The sequence below is a fragment of the Phacochoerus africanus genome, chromosome 15, assembly GCF_016906955.1.
Source record: "Phacochoerus africanus isolate WHEZ1 chromosome 15, ROS_Pafr_v1, whole genome shotgun sequence".
NCBI lineage: Eukaryota > Metazoa > Chordata > Mammalia > Artiodactyla > Suidae > Phacochoerus > Phacochoerus africanus.
The window spans coordinates 51,492,274-51,514,827 of record NC_062558.1 but is presented as its reverse complement, the minus strand read 5'-3'; the positions used below and the strand labels follow the sequence as shown (position 1 = coordinate 51,514,827).

At 61.3% G+C, this 22,554-nt stretch overlaps 2 protein-coding genes across 7 annotated transcripts in view; one reads left to right on the top strand and one right to left on the bottom strand.

The window, feature by feature from the left end:
• GNB1L (G protein subunit beta 1 like) overlaps positions 1 to 4,848 on the top strand; it is a 36,738-nt gene extending 31,890 nt beyond the window's left edge. For 3 of the 4 annotated variants that reach the window (XM_047760483.1, XM_047760484.1, XM_047760480.1), the window contains one exon: positions 4,344 to 4,848. In XM_047760483.1, coding sequence (XP_047616439.1) covers positions 4,344 to 4,595 — 252 coding nt within the window. In that variant the 3' untranslated portion in view covers positions 4,596 to 4,848. Of the gene's footprint in view, positions 1 to 2,048; positions 2,245 to 4,343 lie in introns of all 4 variants that reach the window. The other variant, XM_047760482.1, reaches the window with a different exon arrangement.
• Positions 4,849 to 14,306: 9,458 nt separating this feature from the next.
• TBX1 (T-box transcription factor 1) lies at positions 14,307 to 22,024 on the bottom strand. 3 transcript variants are annotated; one of them, XM_047760892.1, is made up of 9 exons: positions 21,798 to 22,024; positions 21,133 to 21,252; positions 19,627 to 19,990; positions 17,755 to 17,856; positions 16,842 to 17,013; positions 16,298 to 16,453; positions 15,634 to 15,701; positions 15,451 to 15,551; positions 14,307 to 15,170 (listed from the first exon to the last, which is right to left on the bottom strand). In XM_047760892.1, exons 2-9 carry the CDS (start codon positions 21,164 to 21,166, stop codon positions 14,692 to 14,694), a joined length of 1,476 nt encoding a protein of 491 aa, XP_047616848.1. In that variant the 5' UTR covers positions 21,167 to 21,252; positions 21,798 to 22,024; the 3' UTR covers positions 14,307 to 14,691. The 3 variants fall into 3 exon arrangements, with proteins under 3 accessions (XP_047616848.1, XP_047616850.1, XP_047616847.1); XM_047760894.1 differs by having other exon boundaries at positions 21,133 to 21,249; XM_047760891.1 differs by having other exon boundaries at positions 21,133 to 22,024.
• Between the last annotated feature and the right edge of the window lie 530 nt (positions 22,025 to 22,554).

Here is a 22,554-nt window from a genome sequence, read left to right as displayed (position 1 = left end):
GAGACAGGCACGGGTGAAAATCGGAACAGGCAGCAGTGCCCAGCGCACTGCCTTGTCCCGGGTGCCAGACAGCCAGGGGCAGGGCTGTTGGGTGGGTGAAGAGTCAGGCTGAGGGCCAGGCTGAGGATGGATAGTCAGGGAGACCCTTTCCAAGGCAGATGGAAGGGCCGCTGGCTTCCTGAAAAGCAGTGTTGGTGAGAGGATCATGCTGGAACCAGTGCATGTGGCCATGGCTATGGGTGGGGTCTGAGCAGGACCCTGAGCTAGGAGTAGCCCTTCAGAGTTCTAGGGATGGATGAAGGAGTCACGTGTCATACCAGGGACAAGGCACATGCTAGAGCATCTTCCTTAGCCTCATACCCCCGCCCCCAGACCAGCCAGTGCCGCTCCCCAGGCTTGCAGTAAAGGAGCTGCCCATCTGTCTGCCTGTCCTGTATCCCAGGGGTCCCCGTGGGTCAGAGTCAGACAGGCCTCCACCCTGGAGGAAGGGTCTCTGAGGCCTTGGAATCCTGGACATCATGATGGTGGTCTAGAAACGAGGCAGAGTCATGTGGTGCTGGGCCTGACGTGGGCACAGAGCCTCCCCCTGCACCTGCCTCTGCTCCTGCCTGGTGAGGACAGGGCAGCACAATCCTTACCAGTCAGCCCTTCTCCACTGTGGGGTTCAAGGCTCCATCCTGCTGTGGCTTAAACCTCAGCCCAACTCTGCCAAGGCTTGGAGACCCAGGTGGCTCCCCAGAGAGCCCTTTCTGACTGCAGTGCCCCCAGACCCTCCTTCCCACTCCCAGGGTCCTTCCCAAGGTCCTGGCCCAGGTCTCCCAGGCCCTTCTGGCTTATTGGGGAAATAGCTGCTAGAGCTTTGGACTGAAATTTACCAGGTGTGTTCCAGTACAGAGGTGGACACTCACTGCACTGACAATTGGGAAGTCAGAGAAGGGGAGCCAGGCCCAGCAGAGAGCTTGGCACAAGGGCTATGCCGCCGACTGGGCCTTGCTCAGCACACGCATCCCAGGAAGGCCACTGTTGCCTCACTGGAGAGGTCACGTCCCCCGAGGATCCAGAAGCCTCCCACTTGCAGGGTGCAGGCCTCAAGGAAGAAGTGTTGGGGTCTTGAGGCCTCAGTGTCCCATGTCCACAGGTAGCCTCACCCAGGGAGCTTGGTGCCGGCTTGGCCCCAAGGTGCCAGCCATCTAGCCACATGGGTACAGATGTGCCTCACCTTGCAGCCTGCCGTGTAGTGAGCCCAGATCAATCTCCCGAGGCGGCGAGCGGGCGCTGCCGTGGAGACGCAGATGGGGCTCCTGCAGAAGAGCAAGGGTAATGGGAACCAGATGGTGGCCGAGCGGTGTGCGCATTCCTGGCACCTGAGGTCATGCCCTGCGAGAGCCACTGGTGGCTGGGATCCTTCCCGGAGGGCTCTGGTCCGGGCAGGCTCTGCTGGGGCTGCATTAGTGAACAGAGCCTTTGGCCACCCTTGCCAGGACACCGGGCTGCTGGCCTGCCTCCCTGGAGCCAGAGGCCTGGGCCTTGGCTGCCGTCAGACCCAGGTGGTGTGCAGACCTGTCCCTCCTCCCACGCTCTGGCAGGGTCCACAGCCTTGAAGCCGGCTGATTTACAGCCCCCGGTGTTTCCAGGCCTTTGAATAATAAGTCGCCCACCCCAGCCAGCCTGGGATGGAGTCTGACCACCACACTCTCCCCCATGGCTGGTAGGCCAGGTGGCCCCGCCCCATCCAGCCCTGCCTGGGGTCTTCCCTCTCAAGTGTCAGCAGCAGGACACTGGGGCTGGTGGGAAGGAGGCCCCAGGCCCTGAATGAGGAGCTGTGGGCACAGTCCAGCCCACCTCATGTGTCTTGGACACTGAGGAAGGGGCTCTGGCCACCATGGCCACGAGTAGGCACTGATGGGCGGACAGGACTGGTCTCTTCTGGCCCAGGTCCCCACCGACGGGGCCTTGTGCCTCGGCCCCCGTCCCTGTGGGTGGTACATGATCGGGTGCTGGGCCAGAGGTCGCCATTGATCTCATATCTGTTACCTTTAATCCTGCAGCTGCCATGGCCACTAATGGCTTTATGTGGTGCCCTGAGAGGTACAGCCCAGCCCTCACAAGGGCCCGTGGGCCCCTTGCCCAGCCCACTCCCTGCTGTGGCCCTGCTCCACTCCACCCCACTCCAGCAGCCCCACTGTCTGGTCTCCACTACCTGGGCTTCGTGTGGCCATTGCACTCTGCCTGGACTGCCCCGTTGTAAGTCTGTTGAGTATTTTTCTTTTTAGAGAAACACTCAGGCAAATGCTGGACATCCCCCCCTGTTAAGAGCCACCCTCCTTGCCAGCTGCCTTCCCTCTTGGGGTCAACGCCTAGGCACAGGGGCAGCGTTTTGTCCAGCTGGTGGCAGTTGGCCACATGCAGGCTGGTCTGTATCCACTGCTGTCACAGCCGCCTGCTGGCCCCTGCTTCACAAAGGGCATCGGTATTTGCTGATCAGAGCTCGCAGCTCTACGGTGTGAGTTGCTCCCTTTCTGGCTGTTGAGTGTGGCTCAGTCTGCTGGTGCTCTGGCCCAAGTCCAGGCTTCCCTTTTCCCGAGGGTGGGTTCCTTTTCTGGGGCTCCTGTGGCATCTGCCAGCCTTCTCTTTGGCCTCTCTCATACACAGCACAGGTTTGGCTTTCATTTTGGAATCCTCGTTGTAAGTCTGTTGAGTATTTTTCTTTTTAGAGAAACACTCAGGCAAATGCTAGGTAACTGTGGCACCTAATGTCATGGGTGGGGGAGGGAGCGAGGTTGTCTGTCACCTCAGTGGGTATCACGTAACCCCCAGGGTCGAGGGTGACTGTTGTATCTTCCACCCACATGACAAAGATGAGTGAACCCAGCACTGTCTCGCTGTCCTTCCAGCCTTCTGTTAGTCATATAACCGGTTCTGTAGCCGTAATCCCCATATTGTTGCAGGAAGTAGGTCCACTGCTCTCTGCCAGGCCACTTGTCTTAGTTCTCCAGTTTTCTCTTATGAGACTGGACTTAATCCTCCAGTTCTCTGGGAAGAGCTTATGGGACAAACCCCTGAGTTCTTACCTGTTCGGAAGTGCTGGTCTGCCGTTCTCATACCTGAGTGACAGTTGGGCTGGATATAAAATCCTTGGGCCTCCCCTAACCTTGCAGGTGTTGGCCACCATCTGGCATAGACCTGGCACAGATATGCCCTGGGCTTTTCCAAGGATAGCCCAAACCTCGTCCTCAGAGTCAGTGGTTTTACTGTCTTACAGCTTCTCTGTGGATCCTGAGGCTTCAGTTTCTAGAGGTGAGAACTGATTTTCTGGATCGGCATGGTCAGTGCCATCTTCTGCATGGCTCTGACTCAAGCACTGTGCCCACCATGGTCCCTCCGCCCTTCCAATCCCCTTTTTCCAGGCGTCTCCCCTGCTTGTCTCAGTGCCTGTGGGTCAGGCTCCCTGGATTCGCTCTGTTGCTTTACAAGGTTTTGTTTTGCTGATTTGTGGCCAAAGAGCCTGTGAGTGTCCAGTTGCTGTGTCTCTTTGTGTTTCTTTCCTCCTTTCTCCTCATCTCTGTGGAAGGGAATGACTCTCCGCTGAGGCTGCTTTGGCCCCATGGGATGAGCTTAGGAGAGAAGGGAGCTGCCGTGGGTGTACAGGCGACTCCGGGGCCATAGGAACTCCGGGTGCCCAGGGCCAGGCCGAGGCAGGATGGGCGGAAGGTAGTGACCATTTCAGTCGTAATGTGGTGGTGAAGTGTCTTTGTCATCAGCATGGGGCAGAGGTACCAGATGGCCCCGTGATGCGCATGTGCTCCTGGAGCCAAGAGTGGCCGAAACAGAAGCAGCTGTAGGAGGCACATGTGGGAGCCCAGCCCCCAGGGCTCATGCAGGCACACGCCTGCACTTCCCTTGAGGACGTCCTGCCCCTTCTCAGGGCCCAGCCTGGGCCTCCAGTTGGCACTCGCCCTCCCACACGCTGCTGCACGTCCCATCCTGGGTGGCCTTCACCCTCGCAGGGTTCCCCTTCCCCCGGCTTTGCTGAAGGTGGTATTCACAGTCCTGTGCTCCTCCTGCATTGGGTGTGGTGAGGTTTCCCTTGAGGACCCACTGAACTTGTGCTGCCTGGACATCAAGGGCAGCAGTTCCCTGGGGAGGGGCCCAGGACCCTGCCTCTGAAGTCTGTCCAGTCTCAGCCCGAGGATCCAGCCAAGGGCAGAGGTTGCCTACTCCGGCTCTGGGAGATGGGCAGCAAATGGTCTCCTTGTTTTTGACAGGGGTGTCCTGCAGGGGTGTCCTGCAGAGGCAGGTCTGAGAGGCCACCTAACAGTTCTCCCTGCCCCTCTTCCTCTCAGGTGCGCAGGACCCACCAGCTCACGAACCCCGGAATTGCTGACATCAAGATCCGGCCAGACCGCAAGATCCTGGCCACTGCGGGCTGGGACCATCGAGTGCGTGTGTTTCTCTGGCAGACAATGAAGCCGCTGGCCGTGCTGGCTTTCCACAGTGCCACTGTCCATTGCGTGGCCTTCGCTGCTGACAGCTTGCTGGCCGCAGGGTCCGGAGATCATCGCATCAGCATCTGGTCGCTCTACCCACACACATGACTCGTGGCTCCTTGTCAGGATGTGCGGACAGCAGAGGTGGTAGAGGGAAACCAAAGCCGTAGGTCTCGGCCCCTCTGGTTATGAAGAGCCAGTCATGCAGACTCCCTTCCTGCCAGGACCTGCACCCTTTCATGAAGCACAGCATCTGTGCGATGGTAGCTGCAGTTTAAAGTGTGACCCGGCCAGACACTGGCACCTGCGGCCCCAGGCAGGAGGCTGATGGGGCACCTGACATTAAACTTCTCTTTGCAAACCTGCAGGCTTGGGGTGCAGTTCCCGTGGGGTCAGAGCCTCATGGATGCCGAGTATGATCCCCAGGTCCTGGGCTCCTTACCCTGGACAGGCCACAGAACTGAGGAGGTGATGGGCCCTGATGGGAGCTCAGTAGGTGGTGGATGCGGGGCAAGGGTGCCAGCAGGACCATCAGGGGGAGGAAAGTGCCACCCCACAGAGTGAGGCCAAGGATGGCAGGTGGCACCCCAGGGCAGCTTCTGGGCATCCAGCACAGCAGCTCAGGTGAGACAGGCTGGGCCCTCACAGGACCAAGGGCACTGTCACAGCCGCCCACCGGGCTGCCACCACTCCTCTCCCATGGGGCTGAGCCAGACCTCATGGCAGCTTGTCTCAAAGAGGAGGGACCCTGAAAACTGGGATGGGGCTGTGGGCAGCCTCCCACAAAGCTGAGGACCTCAAACCCCTTCATTCCACTGGAAAACCCCCATCGCCCCACCTGAGGTCAGCCCCCTTCGGGGCTGCATATAACCCCTACTTTGCATATAACCAGACCAGAGTCCCAGCAGGCCTGAGAGGGTGGGGTACGCGGCAGCTGAACTCCAAGAGGGCTGTGTGGCCTTCCCAGAGTCTGGCAAACAGGCATAGCTCCAGGAGACCAGATGCCATGGCTGCTGGACTAGGCCCTGCAGAGGTCCAGCTCTGGCTCAGGGGCTGAAGGTCTCCAAGGTTTGGCTGATTGGTTGAAGCAAGGCCTCCAGACTGTCAGGTGAGCTGAGGGTGCTGCCACCTGCCATGTCCTATAGGGGGTGCCAGCCATGCAGACCCAGTGTCTGCCTGTCCCTGCCCTGAGCTGGGCATTTGGCTCCCACCAAGGCCACTTGCTTTGGGCAGTGTCCCAGGGACATCATGTGGCTAAATCTCTGCACGAGGTTGGGGGCTATGGCAGCCCCACCAGCCCTGTGTTCCCAATGCGGCCCTCACATTGTGTGCCAGGTATTGGGTCCAGGTGGCCACAGGCTCCATCTCCAGGACCTACAGATGCTGCATCCAGGGTGCCCACTTCCTAGAAGTTCACAGCCACCTTCATAGAGACTTGTGTGGTTCCTACCTTAAAGCAGAGCTGCCTCGTGGCCCCAGGCAGACAGGGGGAGTCTTGCTGCCGCCACAAAGCCAGCTATGTTCACAGGCACCAAGAACAGTGCTAGGTGTCCAGGGCTGCCACAGGACATCATGCATCACAGTCACCATTTCTGTTCACACAGGCCAAGAGTCCTCATTAACACTCAAGCAAGAAAAATTAACAAGGGAGTTCCCGTCGTGGCACAGTGGTTAACGAATCTGACTAGGAACCATGAGGTTGTGGGTTCGATCCCTGGCCTTCCTCAGTGGGTTAAGGATCCGGCGTTGCTGTGAGCTGTGGTGTAGGTTGCAGATGTGGCTCAGATCCTGTGTTGCTGTGGCTATGGCGTAGGCCGGAGGCTATAGCTCTGATTGGACCCCTAGCCTGGGAACCCCCATATGCTGCAGGAAGCAGCCCAAGAAATGGCAAAAAGACAAAAAAAAAAAAAAAGAAAAGAAAAGAAAAATTAAAATGTGCCAGAAAGGCACTATCACAGCATGTGGGTCCCATGGGCTTAGAGATTGCTGTGGCAGGAGAGGCGCTGTCCCCTGCAGTTCACAGGCTGAGACCCTAACCCCCAACATGATGGCAGCTGGAAGCGGGGCCTTTGGGATGTGATAGGTCTGAGGGTGGCGCCCCCAAGAATGGAGTTAGTGCCCACATCAGAGATACTACAACTCCCTCAAGCACTGGAACCAGAGTTCCTGACCCCGAGCCACCTCCAGAACCACCGGCAGGTTGATAAGCTGCTTAATTGAGGGAACGGACAGAGATGGGCTAAGATATATGTGCAGTTATTGTTGTCAAGTAGCAGAACATTGAAAAGTTGAGTCCCTGGCTTCTGCTGTCGCTGGATGGTTAATAACCAGGCAGGACTTGGGGCGGTAGCACAGCTGCACGTCGTGGTCAGAAGTAGGAGCTGGAGCACTCACAGGTGGTTCATTGCTCTTCATGGGGCACTGGGTGCCTTGGGGTGGGCCCTCAGCATGGCAATCTCGGGCGGTCCTTCGTGGGGCGCCAAGGGCTCTGCCAGCAAGCCAGATGGGCGCCCAGTGCTCTCTGCCCAGCCCTGGTGGGACACACAGACCCCTACTCTTTTTGGAGGGAGTGAGAGTGCAGCCCTTACAGTACAAGGTCCCAGAACTGGGGATGGAGCCGGTCAGGTGGGAGCACCCAGCTTGATTGTATCCATCGGTTTTGATTTAAATAAGTTAGAATACGACTAAATAAGGAGAAGGTGTGTGAATGTGGCTGCAGAGGCCCTACTTCCACCTGTAGACAGTGTGTGAATGAGGCCCCAGCCTCCCTCCCCGCCCCAGACAGTGTATGGCCATGGTCTCATACCCAGAACTGCTGCTCACCTCTTCCCCTGCCCTGTCGTCACCCTGAGGCTCTACCACCCTGTCTACCCTGGCCTCTACAGCTCTGCCTTTTCTGAGTGCAGGGACAGGTCTCACTGTGTCCTGCTCTCCAGGCCATCCAGGCCACCATCCTCCTTTGTCTCCACCAGGTCACTGTGTCACCTACCCTGGTGCCGCACAGGCTCACCTGGCCATATCCTGGTTTTGTGGACATGTGGGAGTGCGTCCAGGTATCTCCATCCTTGGTGGGTGGGTGTTATCCCTCAAGGCTCTGCCCATGCCTGGTTACAGGCCACCCTGTGTTGTGGGGCCCGAGGAAGGGTTCCTTTCCCCGAGCCACCCCATGTGTGGGTGAACTGGCTCCTGACAGGGCAGATCACAGCACCCCAAGGCAGTCTTGCCTCTGACAAGCCCCCGCCCCATTCAGGTGGGCATCCCCATTCCTCCCTGCAGATCATGTGACCCTTGAGAGCAGACACTGTCTCAACAACTATGCCTAGGGTGTCACTCCTGCCCCACACCGGGACTGGCCCATGGTGGGGCGGGGGCTCAGGTCCCTAACTGAAGCTGTGGAGCCCCACAAACAGGGGACAAGAGAAGCACTGGGTGGGCCATGAGGGGCCAGGGGGTGAGGCCAGCAAAAGCCCTGGCTCCCAGGGTCAGGGTCTAGGGTCAGGAGTTGGGACAGGCCCTAACTATGAAGCCTCAGCGACTTTCCTAGTGGTCTTGCTGCCAACAGGGGTCACTCGCTCCACACCTGCCTGGCAGGCACCACCAGAGCCCACTGGACCACCCAGGGACAGGTGTTGGGAGGGCTACCTCCCAGCATCCTCACCCCATACCCAGCTCAGGCAGGTCTGGGTCCCTGGGCACCTGGGGGAGGTGGGAGCATAGCCAGGAGGGCTCCTGGGGAGGGGCGCTCCCCTACCCAGCCTGGGCTGGGCCAGCCGAGGGGCTCAGAACAGGGGGCTGCGCTGTTAGCTGACCCAGACCCTGCATCTGGGTTGGGGGAATACTGTGCACTGGCAGGGTGCTGGCCTCCACCCTCCCAGGATGCCCACCACTCCTGAGGGCAAAAATACCCTGTAGTTTAGAGACACTAGAGACGAGGACTTACTTGATCAATTCAAGATGAACAGCATGGTTTTTACGACTGTGGGTAATCCAGGGGAGGTTTACTTGTTAAATATACATGAGTACATTAAAAGCCATTGCCATTTTAGCCATTTTTAAGTGCACAACTCAGCGGCATCAGGCACACTCAGTATCATGCAGCCATCAACCACCATCACCTCCGTGTTTTGTCTTCCCAACTGGACGGTCTGCCCCCGTTCAACACTGACACCCACCCCCAGCCCTGGCCCCTCCATCCTGCTTCCTGTCACCATGAATCCAACAGCTCTAGGGACCTCATGTAAGTAGGATGGTGCTTGTGTGTCCTCAAGTCCATTCCCACCATGGCACCAGAATCTCCTTTCTTATGACACAGTAATATTTCATTGTATGAACAGACCACGTCCTTTTATCCACGTATCAGTTGATGGGTTTTATCCGCAGATCAGCTGTTAACATTTGGGCTGTTTCCACCTCTCTGCTTCTGTGAATGTAGGTGGAACTGAGAGATCGCCATGGTTTTCCATGGCATCTGCACTATTTTACATTCCCACCAACAGTGCACAAGGTTCCAGCTTCTTCACACCCCAACCAGCTCTTATTATTTTGGGTTTTTTTCTTTTTGGGGGGGGGTGGTTAATAGCCATCCTAACGGGTATGAAGTCTCTCTTAATCCAGGCTTTCATTCATTGCGTTACTTCCTGGGGATGTAACTCTTACTGGGACAGGACACATGCATGGGAAACAGCTGACCACTGAGGGACCTGGCATCAGAGCACAGTGCCGGCCAGCTTCCTGAGGACAAGGCCAGCTACCAGTGACCAGGTCCCTTCCTAGCAGCACGGTGCCAGGTGCCTGGATGCCTGGGGGCTCCTGCCTGCAGCCCACCCGTTAGAGGGGCAGGCTTGGCCCTGGGGCCTCGGACTCAGTAGGACAGGTGGTGGCAGGGCAGTGAGTGGCGTCCAGCTCTCCTGAAGGGGGTGCCAACTGCAGTCCTGGGCCCTATCTCTAAATGAACCCTCCCAGCTGGCCACCCAAGGGGAGGGAGGGCTTGATCATGGGAGCCAAGGAGGTGAAATGTGCTTCCAGGAGGGGAAGTGGGGCACCATCCACAGAGCCCCTGACCCATGCTCTCCTGCAGTGCTGTCTAGTCTCACTGCCCAGGGTATATAGCAGCAGGCACGTGGACAGGTAGCCTCTCCCTGGCCACCCCTGTGGGGATGGTGACTTGGCCCCACTGCCCAGGGGCTTCTCGTTGGCACAGGCCTGCGAGGGGTGGTGGGTGTGAATGTCTGCCTCTGCATTCAGTTGGCAGTCTGGGGCCTCAGTGTCACCTGCAGCCCAACCCCTCCTTGGCTGAGGTACCCTGGGGTGGAATGCACAGCCTGGCCACCCTGCATGCAGGCTCCCAGGAGGAGGGCCCTGCCGGCCAGAGAGCTTCCAGACTATCTGGCTGTATCTTAATGAAGCCTCCTGTTTTCGCAGTCCCTTTCCAACTTACTATTGTCAGAAGGGGGATTCTTGCTGCAGCCCCAACGCCCTACTCACAGGGCTCTGAGTCCCCAGCACCATGTTGAAGAGAAAGAGGTGCCAGCCTTCCCCAACCCACACTGTTTGAGGATGAACAGTGACGTGGGCTGGTGAAGGCACGCTGCCGTGCAGGCTCCTCTTGGGAACTGGTGGGCCAGGCGGCCCTAGGGTACAGGGGTCCCAGCATACTAAGGCACATGGGCATGGGCCTGTGTCCCTGTCCCGGTGTAGCAGGCCATCCCTGGGATGGAGACCCTGCGGGCCTCAGACATGCCCCCTTGCTGAGAGAAGGTCCACACACATCAGCGGCCTGGGAAGACCCAGTCTCCAGGCCTCTCCCTCCACAAGGTCTCTGTTGGCCTGGCCACCATCACCACCTTCACAGGATGCTGAGGTCTCAAAAGGCCCTGGAGAAGAATCTAGAACACGAATCTTGGGGTAAAGGTGTGGTTTGGAGATGGAGAAAAAGGAGAGGAATTGAGGCCAGGACAATGAGCCTGGGAGGGGGCTGGGGCAAGCGGAGGTGGGTGGGTGGGGGTGCTCAGGAGGATGTGGGTCTCCTTGGGGTGGGGGGCAGGGAGGCTAGCTGTCGTTCACCCCCAGAGCCACCAGGGCCTTTCCCAGCAGGCGCACACACCTGTGGCTGAGAGAATGAGCCTTTCCTCAGGTTTCGGCCCCGTGGACCTCAGACACACACTCTTGCTGGTGCCCTTGGACTTCAGAAATCCAGCATCTCAGGGTCACTGGCACAGGGAACACCCTCTGCAGCCGAGGAGGATGCGGTGGTAGGGCTGGGAGGGGGTAGGTGCAAGCGAGAGCTGGGAGAGAAAGGGTGCTGCTCCCTTTTATCATTAGGAAGATAACTTAATCACTGCTATTAAAGCCTAAGCTTCCCAGATGGGGCTGCTTTCAACAAAATACCTTTGGTTCTGCTGTTTTCCACACAGAGAGCTGGCAACAGTTGAATGGAGTCACTGAGATTCCAGGGTTCCCTCTCGTGGATCCATCTGGTTAGAAGTAGTGCAGAAAGCAGGAAAGGGAACTGAATCAAAGGCACAACTTGTGTTTTTCTAAACACAGAGAAGGTGTGAATAGACCAGCAAACAGTCCCGGCCTCCCTTCCCAGGGCCGGGCCAGGCAGTGGTCCCACAGGCTCCCAGCTGCGTCCATGTCAGGACACAGAAGCCACTCCAAGGGACAAGGGGGGGTAAGGAAGGAGGTCCATGGAGAGAGGTTGGTGCAGGGCTGCCAGATGTAGATGCTGGGTCTGCCTCCAGGACCCATAGAACAGCAGGGCCTCACAGAGGAGTGGAGCATCTCTGTTCACATGGCAGGGAAGCCGAGGCACCAGGCCTAGCTCCTGTCGGGCCCCTTCTGACCCCACTGGATTCATCTCTATGGTCCTAGAAGAAGCCACTGGGCCCCCCTTCCCTCTGGCTGCAGCCCTGCATTCCCTGCTCTGACCCTTGGCACCCGGAGAGAAGTTCCTCAGGCTCCCCATCACCCTCACCATGTGGATGCACTCTGGGCTTCCCCGGCCAGGGGGTGGGGTAGGAAAGGGGCTGCAGCCCCAGGCCCTGGGGCCCTCCCTCCACCTCAGACGCCCTTGTCCCATAGTTGTGCCTCCTTGTTCAGCCTCTACCGAGGCTCTTAAGCAGCTGTATAAGCAGCCCCTCTGACCCCTGTGCCCACAGCCACAGATCCCTGGCACCTCCTTTCAGGTGCATTTGAGCTCAACATCCCTGAAGGCCTTGGGGTCACCAGCCTCACTTGAGCGTGGTGCAGCAGGCCCTCCAGAGCATCTCACACCAGTCAGTGGGACTGGTTCTGCAGGGTCTGAAGGCCCCTACTTGGGGGTTCCCCAAGCCTTCCCGGGAGCTAGCCTGGGAGCTGGGCTGCTGGGTGTCATTCCACCCCACCCCCAGTCCCTGGAGTTCCCGAAACCCCTAAAGTGGGGCCTTAAGGGGTGATGGGGAGTGAACAGGCCCCACCCTCCCCCATTGTACCTCTTCCACATGGTGGGTGAGCTGAAGAATCTGGAGTCCCTGGTCCAGGCTCTGGTCCCCCTAAGGCCTGGTGGCCGGATACCAGGAGACGGGCCAGGAAAGTGGAACAGGGCCTCGGGGCCCCAGGGGAAGATGCTGAGGGCAATCCAAGGGCCGAGGGTGAGCCCAAGACGGGGGGACAAAGGAGACCCCAGCCCCACACAGCACGGCTCAGAGAAGGGGCAGGACAGGAAGGGAGAGAGGATGGGGAGTGAGGGTGGTGGTGACAAGATTGTTCAGGGCAGCTGCCATGGGAATGCCGGACCACACAGCAGCGGCCAAACGTGCTCACCAAGCATTTGTTTCAGGGATGAGTGACTGAGAAAAAGTGCCTCTCCGAAACATGGAACCCACAGCAGAAGCAGGGTGACCCAAGCCAGACCTTCCCAGGGTGACAGCAGTCTGAGGAGGTGACGGGCAGCACAACAATCTGCTCTGGATACGACTCTGATCAGCAACACAGAGGCCTGGCCAGCACAGTGTGGCCAGCCAGGCAGCCGGCTCAGGACCCACGCATGACAGGTTCTCAGCCAGGCAAAGTCATCATGGGGGGAGGGGAGAAAACCACACCTGTGCTCTGGCGGCCGGCAAGTATCTGCAGGGTCCAGCCCGAAGGCCGCCGGGTGCTTGAGTGTGGCTGCCAGGAGCCCGACCTTTAGCTTTATTGCTTCCAGTTCGTTAGCGCCGCCCCGAGATAGACAGCAGCCTGCTCTCCATCAAGTGGTGATGACCTCAGGAGAGGCCGAGCGGGGTATGCACCCTGATCTCCACATACTGGGCACCATACTGCGTCAAGGGGTTTGTCTCCTCACTTTAGCTTTGAACAAAACCAGAATGGAGACACCTCCAGCCACAGGTCTGTCTCTTCCCACGCCCCGCCCCCTAGCTCCACAGTCTGGATGGTGAAGATGTGCAGGGGAGAGGGGAGGCCCAGCACCCCAGGGAGACTGGCTCAGCATGGCAAACCACTGCCTGTCACTCCCGCAGGCCTCCCAGGACGAGGGATGCTGGGTGCCTTTGTGGCTCCAAGAGTGGAGCCCATGGGCACAGCTGGCTCACCTAGAGACCTGCAGTGGTGGGTGGACGGGTGTCCATGAGGCTTGCCCTTAGGAATGCATCCCTGAAGCTGTGTCCAGATCCTGCAGGCCACTCAGGCAGATACTACAAGAGTCTTCCCACCCTGGCGCCAGGTGCCCTTTGAGGCTCTGGGGGGTCCAGAGCTCATCACTCGCTCAGCAGCCTTGGTCGCCCCCTTCCTTCCTAGACTTGCCTCATGGGACCAGTTCCTGCCATTCAGTTGCTAAGCTCTTGGTCACTTCCCACCTCCAGGGTGAACACAACGGGAAGAAAGAGTCCACCCAGGGCAGCCATCAGGAAATGCCTGGCCGTGCCTTTGGAGAGGTGGCACCACCAGGCTGCCACTGCCATGTGGCAGTGATCACCACAAACGCACTGGGACAGGCACGGAAGGGGGACAGAACTTCAGCCACTAGCATTTCCCTTCTATCTTGTGTCCAAGTCGGCAGCCTTGACGTTGACCATTGACCAGCTGTCAGCACTTCCTGCCTGGACTCAGGAAGGGAGGGATCAAAGAGTTCCTTTGGCCCCATCCCTGGTGTTGAGTTAGTGGGGAGAGGTCCCTCACCACCTGGCCTGGGGAAAACGCTTCACAGGCAGGTCTCAAGATGACTCATGACCACTGTCATTGTGGCCCCATCCAGGTCACACCATAGGGACACTCACTGCAGATAAAGTCAATAAACAGGGGAAAACACAGGCCTGAGCCAGGACCAGCCAGGGAAATGCTACAGGAGCAGGACTGCCTGTTTTTACCTTTCCTGATCAGAGTCAGGGCTTCTCCCTTCCCAGCCCCCACAGTGTTCTGCAGAACCAAGACTGTTATCCCAGCTTCCATGGAAAAACACGCAGGACAGGCACAGGTCCTGAAAACAGGCCAGGGTGTGGGCCCACATCCTAGAAGAGGGACAACCTCCAGGTGAGGAATTTAAGTGATAAGGCAGCATGCACACCTGGGATGCAGGCACCCTGGCAGCGCAACGTGGGACCGCAAGGTGGAAGCAGGAGCAAGTGGAGCTAGAGGATAGCGGGAGGGGTGTTGAGGGAGGGGGTGGCGCTCCCGGAAGGGGCTGGGAGGGGCTCGGATTGTGAACTCTCCACTGGCCCAAGACCCGGGCCTGCCGCAACAGGGCTGGGGTGTCCTTGAGTCCCCCAGTCCACCCGGATTCGCTCTCGCCAGACACCCCATGCGATGTAACGGGACGCAAAGAAACGCACACACTCAGGCAGCTTCCAAAAGAGGCGAAACCGTTTATCAAGTCGGCGCCGGCGCGGTATCTACAGTTATCTACAAATATCTACAAGTATCTACACCGCCTCCAGACGGTTCTCGGATCGTCTACACTGCAACTGCCAGCCGGGCCGGGGACGACGCGATCTCGCGGAGAACAATAAATATCACTTCCTTCCGGCGCGGACCGCGCACTTTGGCACTGGCGTTGCGGACTCGGGGCCCTTGGGGCTGGGGAGGGACCCGCGGTGGCCCAGGGCCAGGGAACCAGACCCTTGGACAGCTCTGGGGCTTCAGAGTGGAGACCCCAAGGCTTGGAGGCCGGTGAAGAGGGACCATGGTGACCGCGGGCTGGGTGAACCGGACCCCTGGGCGAGCGCCCGCATTATCTGGGGCAGTAGTCGTAGGAGCCCGGCGGCGCGCCCCCGGCTGAAGAGTACATGCTGGCGGCCGCCGCGGCCGCTGCCGCGGCGGCGGCGGCGGGGCTCACAGCGGGGTGATGGTGCGGATGCGGGTGCGCGTGCGGATGCGCGTGGAAGCCGTGGCCGCGCAGGCCTGGCAGCGGGTAGGGCGCCGGCCGGCTCTTGGCCCCGAGGTAGTGGTCGTAGGCGGACGCCGGGTACTTGTACGGGTGGTGGTGCAGCGGCTCCGACGCGCCGGGCGCCTCCAGGCGCAGCTCCGGGTGCGGGGGGCTGGGCCGGCCTCCGGGCGCGCCAGGCAGCGGGACCAGGGCCCCGGCGCCGCCGGCCCCGGGCAGCGCGGGGCTCAGCACCCGCGCCAGCAGCTGCGGCGGGTGCGCCGGGTCCCCGAGCACAGCCGGGCCGCCCGCGTCGCGCTCGAATTCTCGCCGAGCCTCGGCCGAGTCTACGGAGAAGGCCGAGGCGTGAGTACAGCCGGCGGCGCCACAGAGGGTCCCGCGAGAGCGCGCCCGCCCCCGGCTCTGCGCCCCAGCCCGGGCCCCGAGCCCGCGCCCTCCGCGGGGCCGGCGGGCGGGGCGGGCGGGCACAGCCGTCGGGCCGGGCGGGCGAGTGCGCGCTTGCCCGCCCCGACCGTTGTGCAATCAGCGCGAAGGCCGCGAGCGCCCCTGCGGCGCAGGCGAGGCCGGGCGAGGCCGCCTGCCCAGATCCCACGACCCCGGCCCTACCTTTCTCCGCGCCGTTGGGCTGCGTGGGGGAGGCCACGGGGTTCCGCGAGCGCGCAAAGGCGCTCATGAGCGGCAGCGCGCCGGGCCGATGGTTCCGGGGCCTGCGGGTGGGAGGCGGTCAGGGGATGCCCGGCCAGGCACCCGCGCGCTCGCCGGCTCGCCGTCTCCTCTGAGGACACTCACCAGTCCTCTGGATCGCAATCTCGGAAGCCTTTGGCGAAAGGATTACTGGCGATCTTGAGCTGCGTGATCTGCGGGGAAGCGGGCACTGAGCAAGCGGCTCCAGCCCTGTGCTGGGGGCCACCGGACTTCGGAGGGAGGAGGGGAGCGTTAGGAGACCCTCTCCCAGCAAGGAAGGGCTGCAGACCAGAAATGCTGGCCCACAAGTGCTCCCTCTCCTCGATGGCCGAAGCCTCTCTACTGTGGCAGGGGTGCTGGGGAGCCCCCATTTCTCGCTAAGAAACTGTCTTTTCTGTCCCAAGCCATTAGGGCAGAGACCCTGCGCCCCCGACTGAGAAAGGAATGTAGTCACTTCCACCCCCAACCTGGCGTGGTGGGCAGTGGAGGGACGCCCTAGGAATCTGGGTAAACCGCGCATCAGGCCCCTGATGGGGAGTTTCCGGAATGGTTTGGAAAACAAACTTTCAGGCCGCAGTGACAGTTGCCGCTTGAGAGGTCAGCCTGATAGGAGGCTGGGCCCGCCTGCAGGGGATGGGAGGGGGATGCCTCAGGCCCTTGGGGGTGGGGCTCCATTGGGCTGGGTTTAGAGGAACCCTCCGTCCCTAGGTGCCCCGCGACTGAAAACTGCACCCTTTCCCAGAAATGTTGACTGTGCCCAGGGCCTCACCCGGTGGTTCTGGTAGGCAGTGACCGCGGTGAAGCGGGTCTCCTCAAACACAAAGGTTTTGAAGTTCTCCTCGGCGTATTTTTCACTGTCTTTGCGTGGATCCACGTAGACCACGTGGAAGCGTGGCTGGTATCTGTGCATGGAGTTGAGAATAATCTGGAAGAAAGGTTTCAAGATCCGAGCTGGAAACCGGCCGAGGTCCAGACAGGCAGCGAACTTGCAGACAACTCAGCAAAACCCTAAACGCCCAAAATGAGGCGAAGCCATGGGTCGAAAGCATGGGGGCGACTGACCCTCAGTGCCAGAATCACCACCACCTGGATTCCAAAGGCAGCCGCCCCCGCCCCATCCCCAGTACTGGGGGAGGGAAGCAGTGTGACTGCCTCTCCTTAGCCTGGGTCCAGGATCCCTGAGCCCCTGAATGGAAGGTGATTCTCCTCAGCCAGTCCCCCCTCCTCGCCAGCTCTGCCTCTGGCTCCGGTCGGTCGGCAGGCACTCCGGAGGGTCTGAGGGAGACAGGGTGGCAGCGTGGGGTGTCGCTCACATGGCCATTGTCGTCTAGCAGGTTGTTGGTCAGCTTGAGTTTGTCGAAGGACACGATTTGCTTCATCCACTGTGCCCCCTTGGCAGGCGAGTCCGGGTGGTAGTGTACGCGGCCCGGAGTGGCAGGGTCTGCCTTCCCTGCCACCAGCCAGGAGGAGCTGTGGAAGGCATACCTGGGGCACCCGGAGCAGGGTCACAACGTGTTGGGGTGAGCCAAGAAGGCCTTGCCGAGGGAACCCCAAAAATACCTCTTGTGAGGTTCCCATAGGTGAACTGGGAGCTAGATTGGGCTGGGAGATTCTGGGGGGATTATGAGACAACAGAAAACTCCCAGCACACACAAGCCGGCAGGAAGCGACAAGAGGGAGGAGACTGGGCTCTGGAGCCACATTTCATTTCGTGGCATGCGGGTCACGCTCTGGGCCTCCCCACTGGTCTCCTGTGTCGCCAGCGCAGCAGGGCCCAGATTCGGCCACGCCAGTGGCCTAGGGTGCAGGGCGGAGCAAGTTCTCTTTATTAATTGCTGTTAATTGTCCAGGCGGCTGAGGCCCGCCCTGCATAATCTCTCCTGGCCACCCCACCTTTCCTGCCTCTCGGGGCCCAGTGTTCCGGGGGTGGGGGAAGGGACGGGGTGCCCACGCTCACCTCGTGGCAGAGGGAGACATGGAAAAGGCAGGCGTTGTGTGCGAGCGGCTGGCCTGGGGCCTGGGGGCTGTCCCCGGCCTGCAGCTGGTGGGGCCCAGCCTGCACGACCTCCTGACGGGAGCACCCCAGAACTGCTGGGGGTGGGTGTGTGGGTCTGGGGTCTGATAGGAGTGGGGCGGAGCTGCTGGTCACCTCACCGACCTCCTGAGGCAGGGACCCACACGTCCTCCCAGGCCAGGGAGCCCTCCCAGGTCCTGCTGGGCGCTCACCGGTACCGCTTGTCATCCACCGGCACGAAGTCCATGAGGAGCATGTAGTCGGCCATGGGGTCCATGCCGAAAAGCTTCACTTGGAACGTGGGGAACATGCGCCTGGGGGCGGCGGGACCTCGGTCACCTCAGCTTGGGGAGGGCAGGGCCGTCCACCTCGACCAGCCCAGGAGTCGGGACGGGCAGCCTCCCTGCCGGCTCCTGTGTCAGTGGCCTGGCCCCTCAACCCCTCAACCTCATCTCCCCTCACTCCGCTGTTCACTAATCCGACCGGCCCAGGGCAAGTGGAACAGCAGGGTAGTGCCCCCCCTCCCCATTCCCGATTCTGCTCCCTTTTTTGAAACGCAAAAGTAGGTAGTTCAGTGCTGGAGCCGAGCCTCCACACCCTAACCTCAGCCTGTACCTTCTTTCCACCACCTTTGCTTGTGTAGACTCAGCCTAGCAACAGCCGAGTCGCAGCCCGAAACACCAGCGAGCGGTCCCAGGCCCTCAGCAGAGACTCCCCCGCGCAATCTAAGCAACTGCCCTAGGCTCCCGGCTCCAACAAAGTGAAAGCAAAGCGGTCTGTGTGATTCCAAGGCGTCTCGGTCGCCCTCTCAGCTGGGTCTGCGGCAGCTCCCCATTCCCTTCGCGGAGGCCCAACCTTGGAGCCGCGACTCTGAGGCCTTGTCTCCAGCCCAGTGCCAAGTCTCCCCACTGTGTCGGGGACACGGACGGGCAAGCTCCAAGATGTAGCTACTCGGAAGACCTGGCTTGTGCCCTTGTGGTCCCCTAACTCTCCCCTCCCTTGGACCCCAACTCGGTGACTGGTCCGGGCTCTGGAAAGGACATTCTGTGGCTCCTGCATGGGCTGCTGGACATGGGCCTGCCCTGTCCTGAGGGTACTGCTGGGCCCTGGAGGACAGCATGAGGCTCGGCCCCCACTTGTCCGTCCTCACAGGCAACTCCTTGCGGGCGATAGGCAGAGCCAGCACTCCCGGCCAGGCCTGCCACTCGTGTCCCTGCCTCTACAGGCCAGAGAGTGCTGCAGAATGCTGGCTTCTGGTGCAAGCCGGGCAGCGCCGAGGCCCTGGCTGGAATGGCCTGGGCTGGGGGCTGGGGCACAGTCCTGGGATGGCCGTGTGCCTGGGGGCAGCAAGAAAGCATGGAGAAGACCCCCGATCTGGAGCAGGGCATCGTGCCGGGCTCCTCAGGGAGGGCGTCGCATCAGGGAAAGAGAAACCAGGAAAAGGTTCTGCAAACAGGCCCTGAGCTCCCCGTGGCATGTGGACTCGGAGCTGCTGTCTCCTGTGTACATTAGACACAGACCGGCACCCGCCTTTGTCTGCTGGTCAAGTCGGTTGCATCACAAAACTTGTTCCCCTTCTCTCTGGGCCCTTAAAACAAACACAGGCCAACTGAAGGCGGCGGCCTCAGCAGCAGAGCCAGGCCCCACAATCCCGGGAGATGCAGGCCTGAGAAGACTGGGTAGCAACCTCCGACAAATGCAACCTGTTTTTTGAGGGTCTTAACTCTTTCCTACAATGTTCCAAACCCTTGCCAGGCTGCGCCTCTACCTATCCCGCCTGGGCTGAACGAGGCAACCAAAGACCAGAGCTTCCTCTGAAAAGTTGGAGTCCCCTGGGAGCGGCTGGTTGGCGAGTCCCCTGGAGGTGGGCAGAGCTGGCCCCTACTTCCCGCTGGGGGTCCACCCGGCGGCCAGGCTCCTCCAACAGCCTCCCAGCCCCGCGCCCTCCCCTCGGCCCGCGCACCGGGCGGCTGTCGCAGGAGCCGGGACTGCGCAGCAAAAGAGCCGGCCGCGCCCCCACCCGCTTGCCGGCCCCGCTCGCGTGGATCGGACCGAGGCGCGCGGCTGGGGAGGGGCGCCCTGACCTGCCGGCCTTGGTGACGATCATCTCGGTGCCCAGCTGATTGAACTCGTCCCACAGCGCCTTCATCTCCAGCTGCACGCTCACGCTGGCCACCTTCGCGTTCTTCTTCACCGGCGCCTTGGCGGCGGCCGCGCAGCTAGCCCCAGGGCCCTCGGGCTCAGCGGCGGCACTGGTGGCGGCCCCGGCGGCCGGCGCGAACGGGTAGGCGTGCGGCGGCGGGCCCGGGGCACCGGGGGCAGCGGCGGCGCACGGCTCGTAGCGCGGCGGCGGGGGCTCGCGCGGGCCGTATGGGTCCGCGCCCGGCGACGCAGCGCCCGGGAAGCCCCCCGCCGCCCCCAGGCTGCTCAGGCTGCTGGCCGTGAAGGCTGCAACGTCGCAGAAGTGCGAGAGCTGCGTGAGCCACGGGCTGGACACGGCGGAGATCATGACCCGCGGGCCGCGCCGCCCCGCCGAGGTGAGCGCTGCCCCGCGCCCCGGGCCGAGTGGCGGGCGTGCGCTGCGCCCCGGGCCGCGCCGCCCCACACCGCCGCCCGCGGAGCCCGCCCCGCCCCGCCCCGCCCCGCGCCCCCGCCCCTGCCGAGACAATGGCCTCCCCCGGCCCCCTCCCCGCCCCCGCCCCCGCCCGGCCCCCGGACCGCCCGGACCGGCTCCCCCGAGCGCCCGCCGCCGCCCCTCGCTCTGCCGCCCTCCCGCGTTGCATTTCTGTCTCCAGGCTCTTACCCATTTATTTCCTTACCTTTGTCTTCCTCGTTCAACCCTCTCCTCCGCATCCTCTTTCCTCTTCCCACTATCTCTTTATTTCTGTTTTATTTTGTGCCTCTTCCTCTTTCTCCTGTTAGCCCCTCATGGCTTTGTCTCTTTTCGGTCTGCCTTTCCCCTCCTTTCTACGCCCCTCTCTGTAACTCGTGGTTTTTAACTTTTTTTTTTTTTTTTTTTTTTAATGAAAGCTGGAGTGTTTCTCTGACTTTGTTTTTCGGACTTGACTTTCTTAAATTTTCCTCCACTTTCTTCTTCGTTCTTGTCCTCATTATTTCCTTTTCATCTTTCTCCTTTTGAATTCTCTGTTTTCTCTCCTTTTCTCAATCTCTTTTTCCTCCCTCGGCCCCCACTGTTTCCTCTCGCTCCTTTTCCATGTTTCCTGACTCCCTCTTCTCTCCTTTCCTCCCATCTCTGCGAACTCTTGGCCACCTCCACTGTCTCTCTGTGGTCCGCCTCTCCTGTCCTCCCAGCCTCTACTCACCCTCTTCTGGGCCTGTGTCTAGCTGAGTGCGGATCTCTGCACTGGGTCCCCAGGCTGGAGGGGGCACAGCTTTGGGCAGGATCCCCACCCTTCCCATCTGCCAACTCGAGTCCAAGTTGGAAGCCTGGAATTCGCCCTGCCAGAGCTCCCTCCACCTACTCTTTGCTTGGACCCTGCCCACCCTCTTTGCTTGGGTCCCACCGCAGCTGGGGCTGGGGAGCTTCTGGCAGGCAGACAGGTCCGCGTAGACGCAGCAGAGAGGCTCACCTTCCATGTCCCTGGTGACGGTGCTGAAGTGCATCCCGGCCGGGGATCCCAGCAGCTGGCGAAGCTTCACCAGGTCGGAGGACTCGGGTCCCAGGCGAGCGGTGCGCTCTGTGGCCTCTGCTGCAACCAGAGAGGCGATGCTGAACGCACTGGCCCGGGGAGACAGCGGGATCCGCGCGTCCATAGGCGCCCGGCGGCCCGGCCGGCGCCGCCTCTGACTGCATGCACCCAGCCCCACCGAGGCCGGCCCAGCCCACGGGCCCCGGGGGCGGGAGCCTGCGGTGCCACTCACAGCCGCCAGCCCCGGGCCCAGGGGATTATGGCGTCACGGCCCCCCACTCTGGGCCAGTGGCAGCCGAGGGGCCCCAATGGGTGGAAAGCCCTGGGAGTGTGGGCCCTCCTGTTTTTCAAGCTCCGGTTCCCCTGCCTCTTTTCCCAGGGGCCTCCATGACCAGCACCCCTTGAACATCCCACTGCTCCGCCGAGGCCGAGTTCCCTCTGTACAGCGAAACTTGTACAGCCCCGGAGGGGAGGCAGCGACGCTGAGAGCACCCAGCCCCGACCCGCAGCAGTGGGGCACCGACAAAGCACCATGGGCAGCCTGGGCCCGGCCCTGTCCCTGCCCTCAGTTCCTCCCGCCTTCTCCTCCCTGGCTGCCCCTGCACCTGGGTGAGGAGGGGGCAGTCCGGACTCTGGCACTGGCCACAGGCAGACAGCCCCAGGGCCACAGCGTCGTCCTTTCCTCGGCGCCCAGGGATAGGACCTAGCCCAGCAGACGTCCCCAGCCCCCTTCTCTCCTCAGCTCACTTTCGTGGCCAGGGACCCTGAGCAGAGGGGCGCCGCCCAGGCCGCGCAGCCCGGAGCCCGAGCGTCACGCGCACCGCGCGCACCGCCCGCCTCTGGCCAGGACGCTTATACATCCGGAGGGTGGGCAGTGCCCGCTCCTCCGACCTCCCCAGCACAGGCCGGGCGCAGGGAGGGCCGGGGGCGGGGCCTGGACTGGCCGAGGGAGAGGGAGCCCAGGACACGTCGGAGGAACTCAGGCCGCTGGTCGGTCCTGGTCGGTCTGTGCTGTCCCTCGCTCGCTACCCACCATGCAGCCAGCCTGTCGGCCTGGTAAGGCCCTGCTGCCCAATTAGGCCCGGCAAAGCAAGGCCTCCAGTGTCTGGACCCAGGCTAAATCTTGACTTGGCCTACGCCTCCTGCCGCTACTGCCCCTGGGGCCTCCAGTGCCCAGTTCAGGGCATCCATAGCCTTCCCATCCAGAGTCTACCCAGCAGGGTGCCAAGCCTCCCGATCCCAGGATTCTCTTTGGCCCTGTGCTGAGGCTCTGGCAGTCAGGCCTCCATTTCCAAGGCCTCCATTGTAGGCCTTGGCCTGGGCTTGCCTGGGTGGGGGTGGGAGGCAGCAGCCTCGATCAGG

Bases quoted from the DNA above. Each gene is read 5' to 3' on its own strand.
- TBX1 (XM_047760891.1), bottom strand. From the start codon at position 21,316: ATGGACGCGCGGATCCCGCTGTCTCCCCGGGCCAGTGCGTTCAGCATC. The intron at 19,991-21,132 runs GTGAGCCTCTCT...GCGACGTTGCAG, and splicing joins CGTCACCAGGGACATGGAAG to CCTTCACGGCCAGCAGCCTG. The intron at 16,454-16,841 runs GTGAGCGACACC...CCTTTCTTCCAG, and splicing joins TGCTAGACGACAATGGCCAT to ATTATTCTCAACTCCATGCA.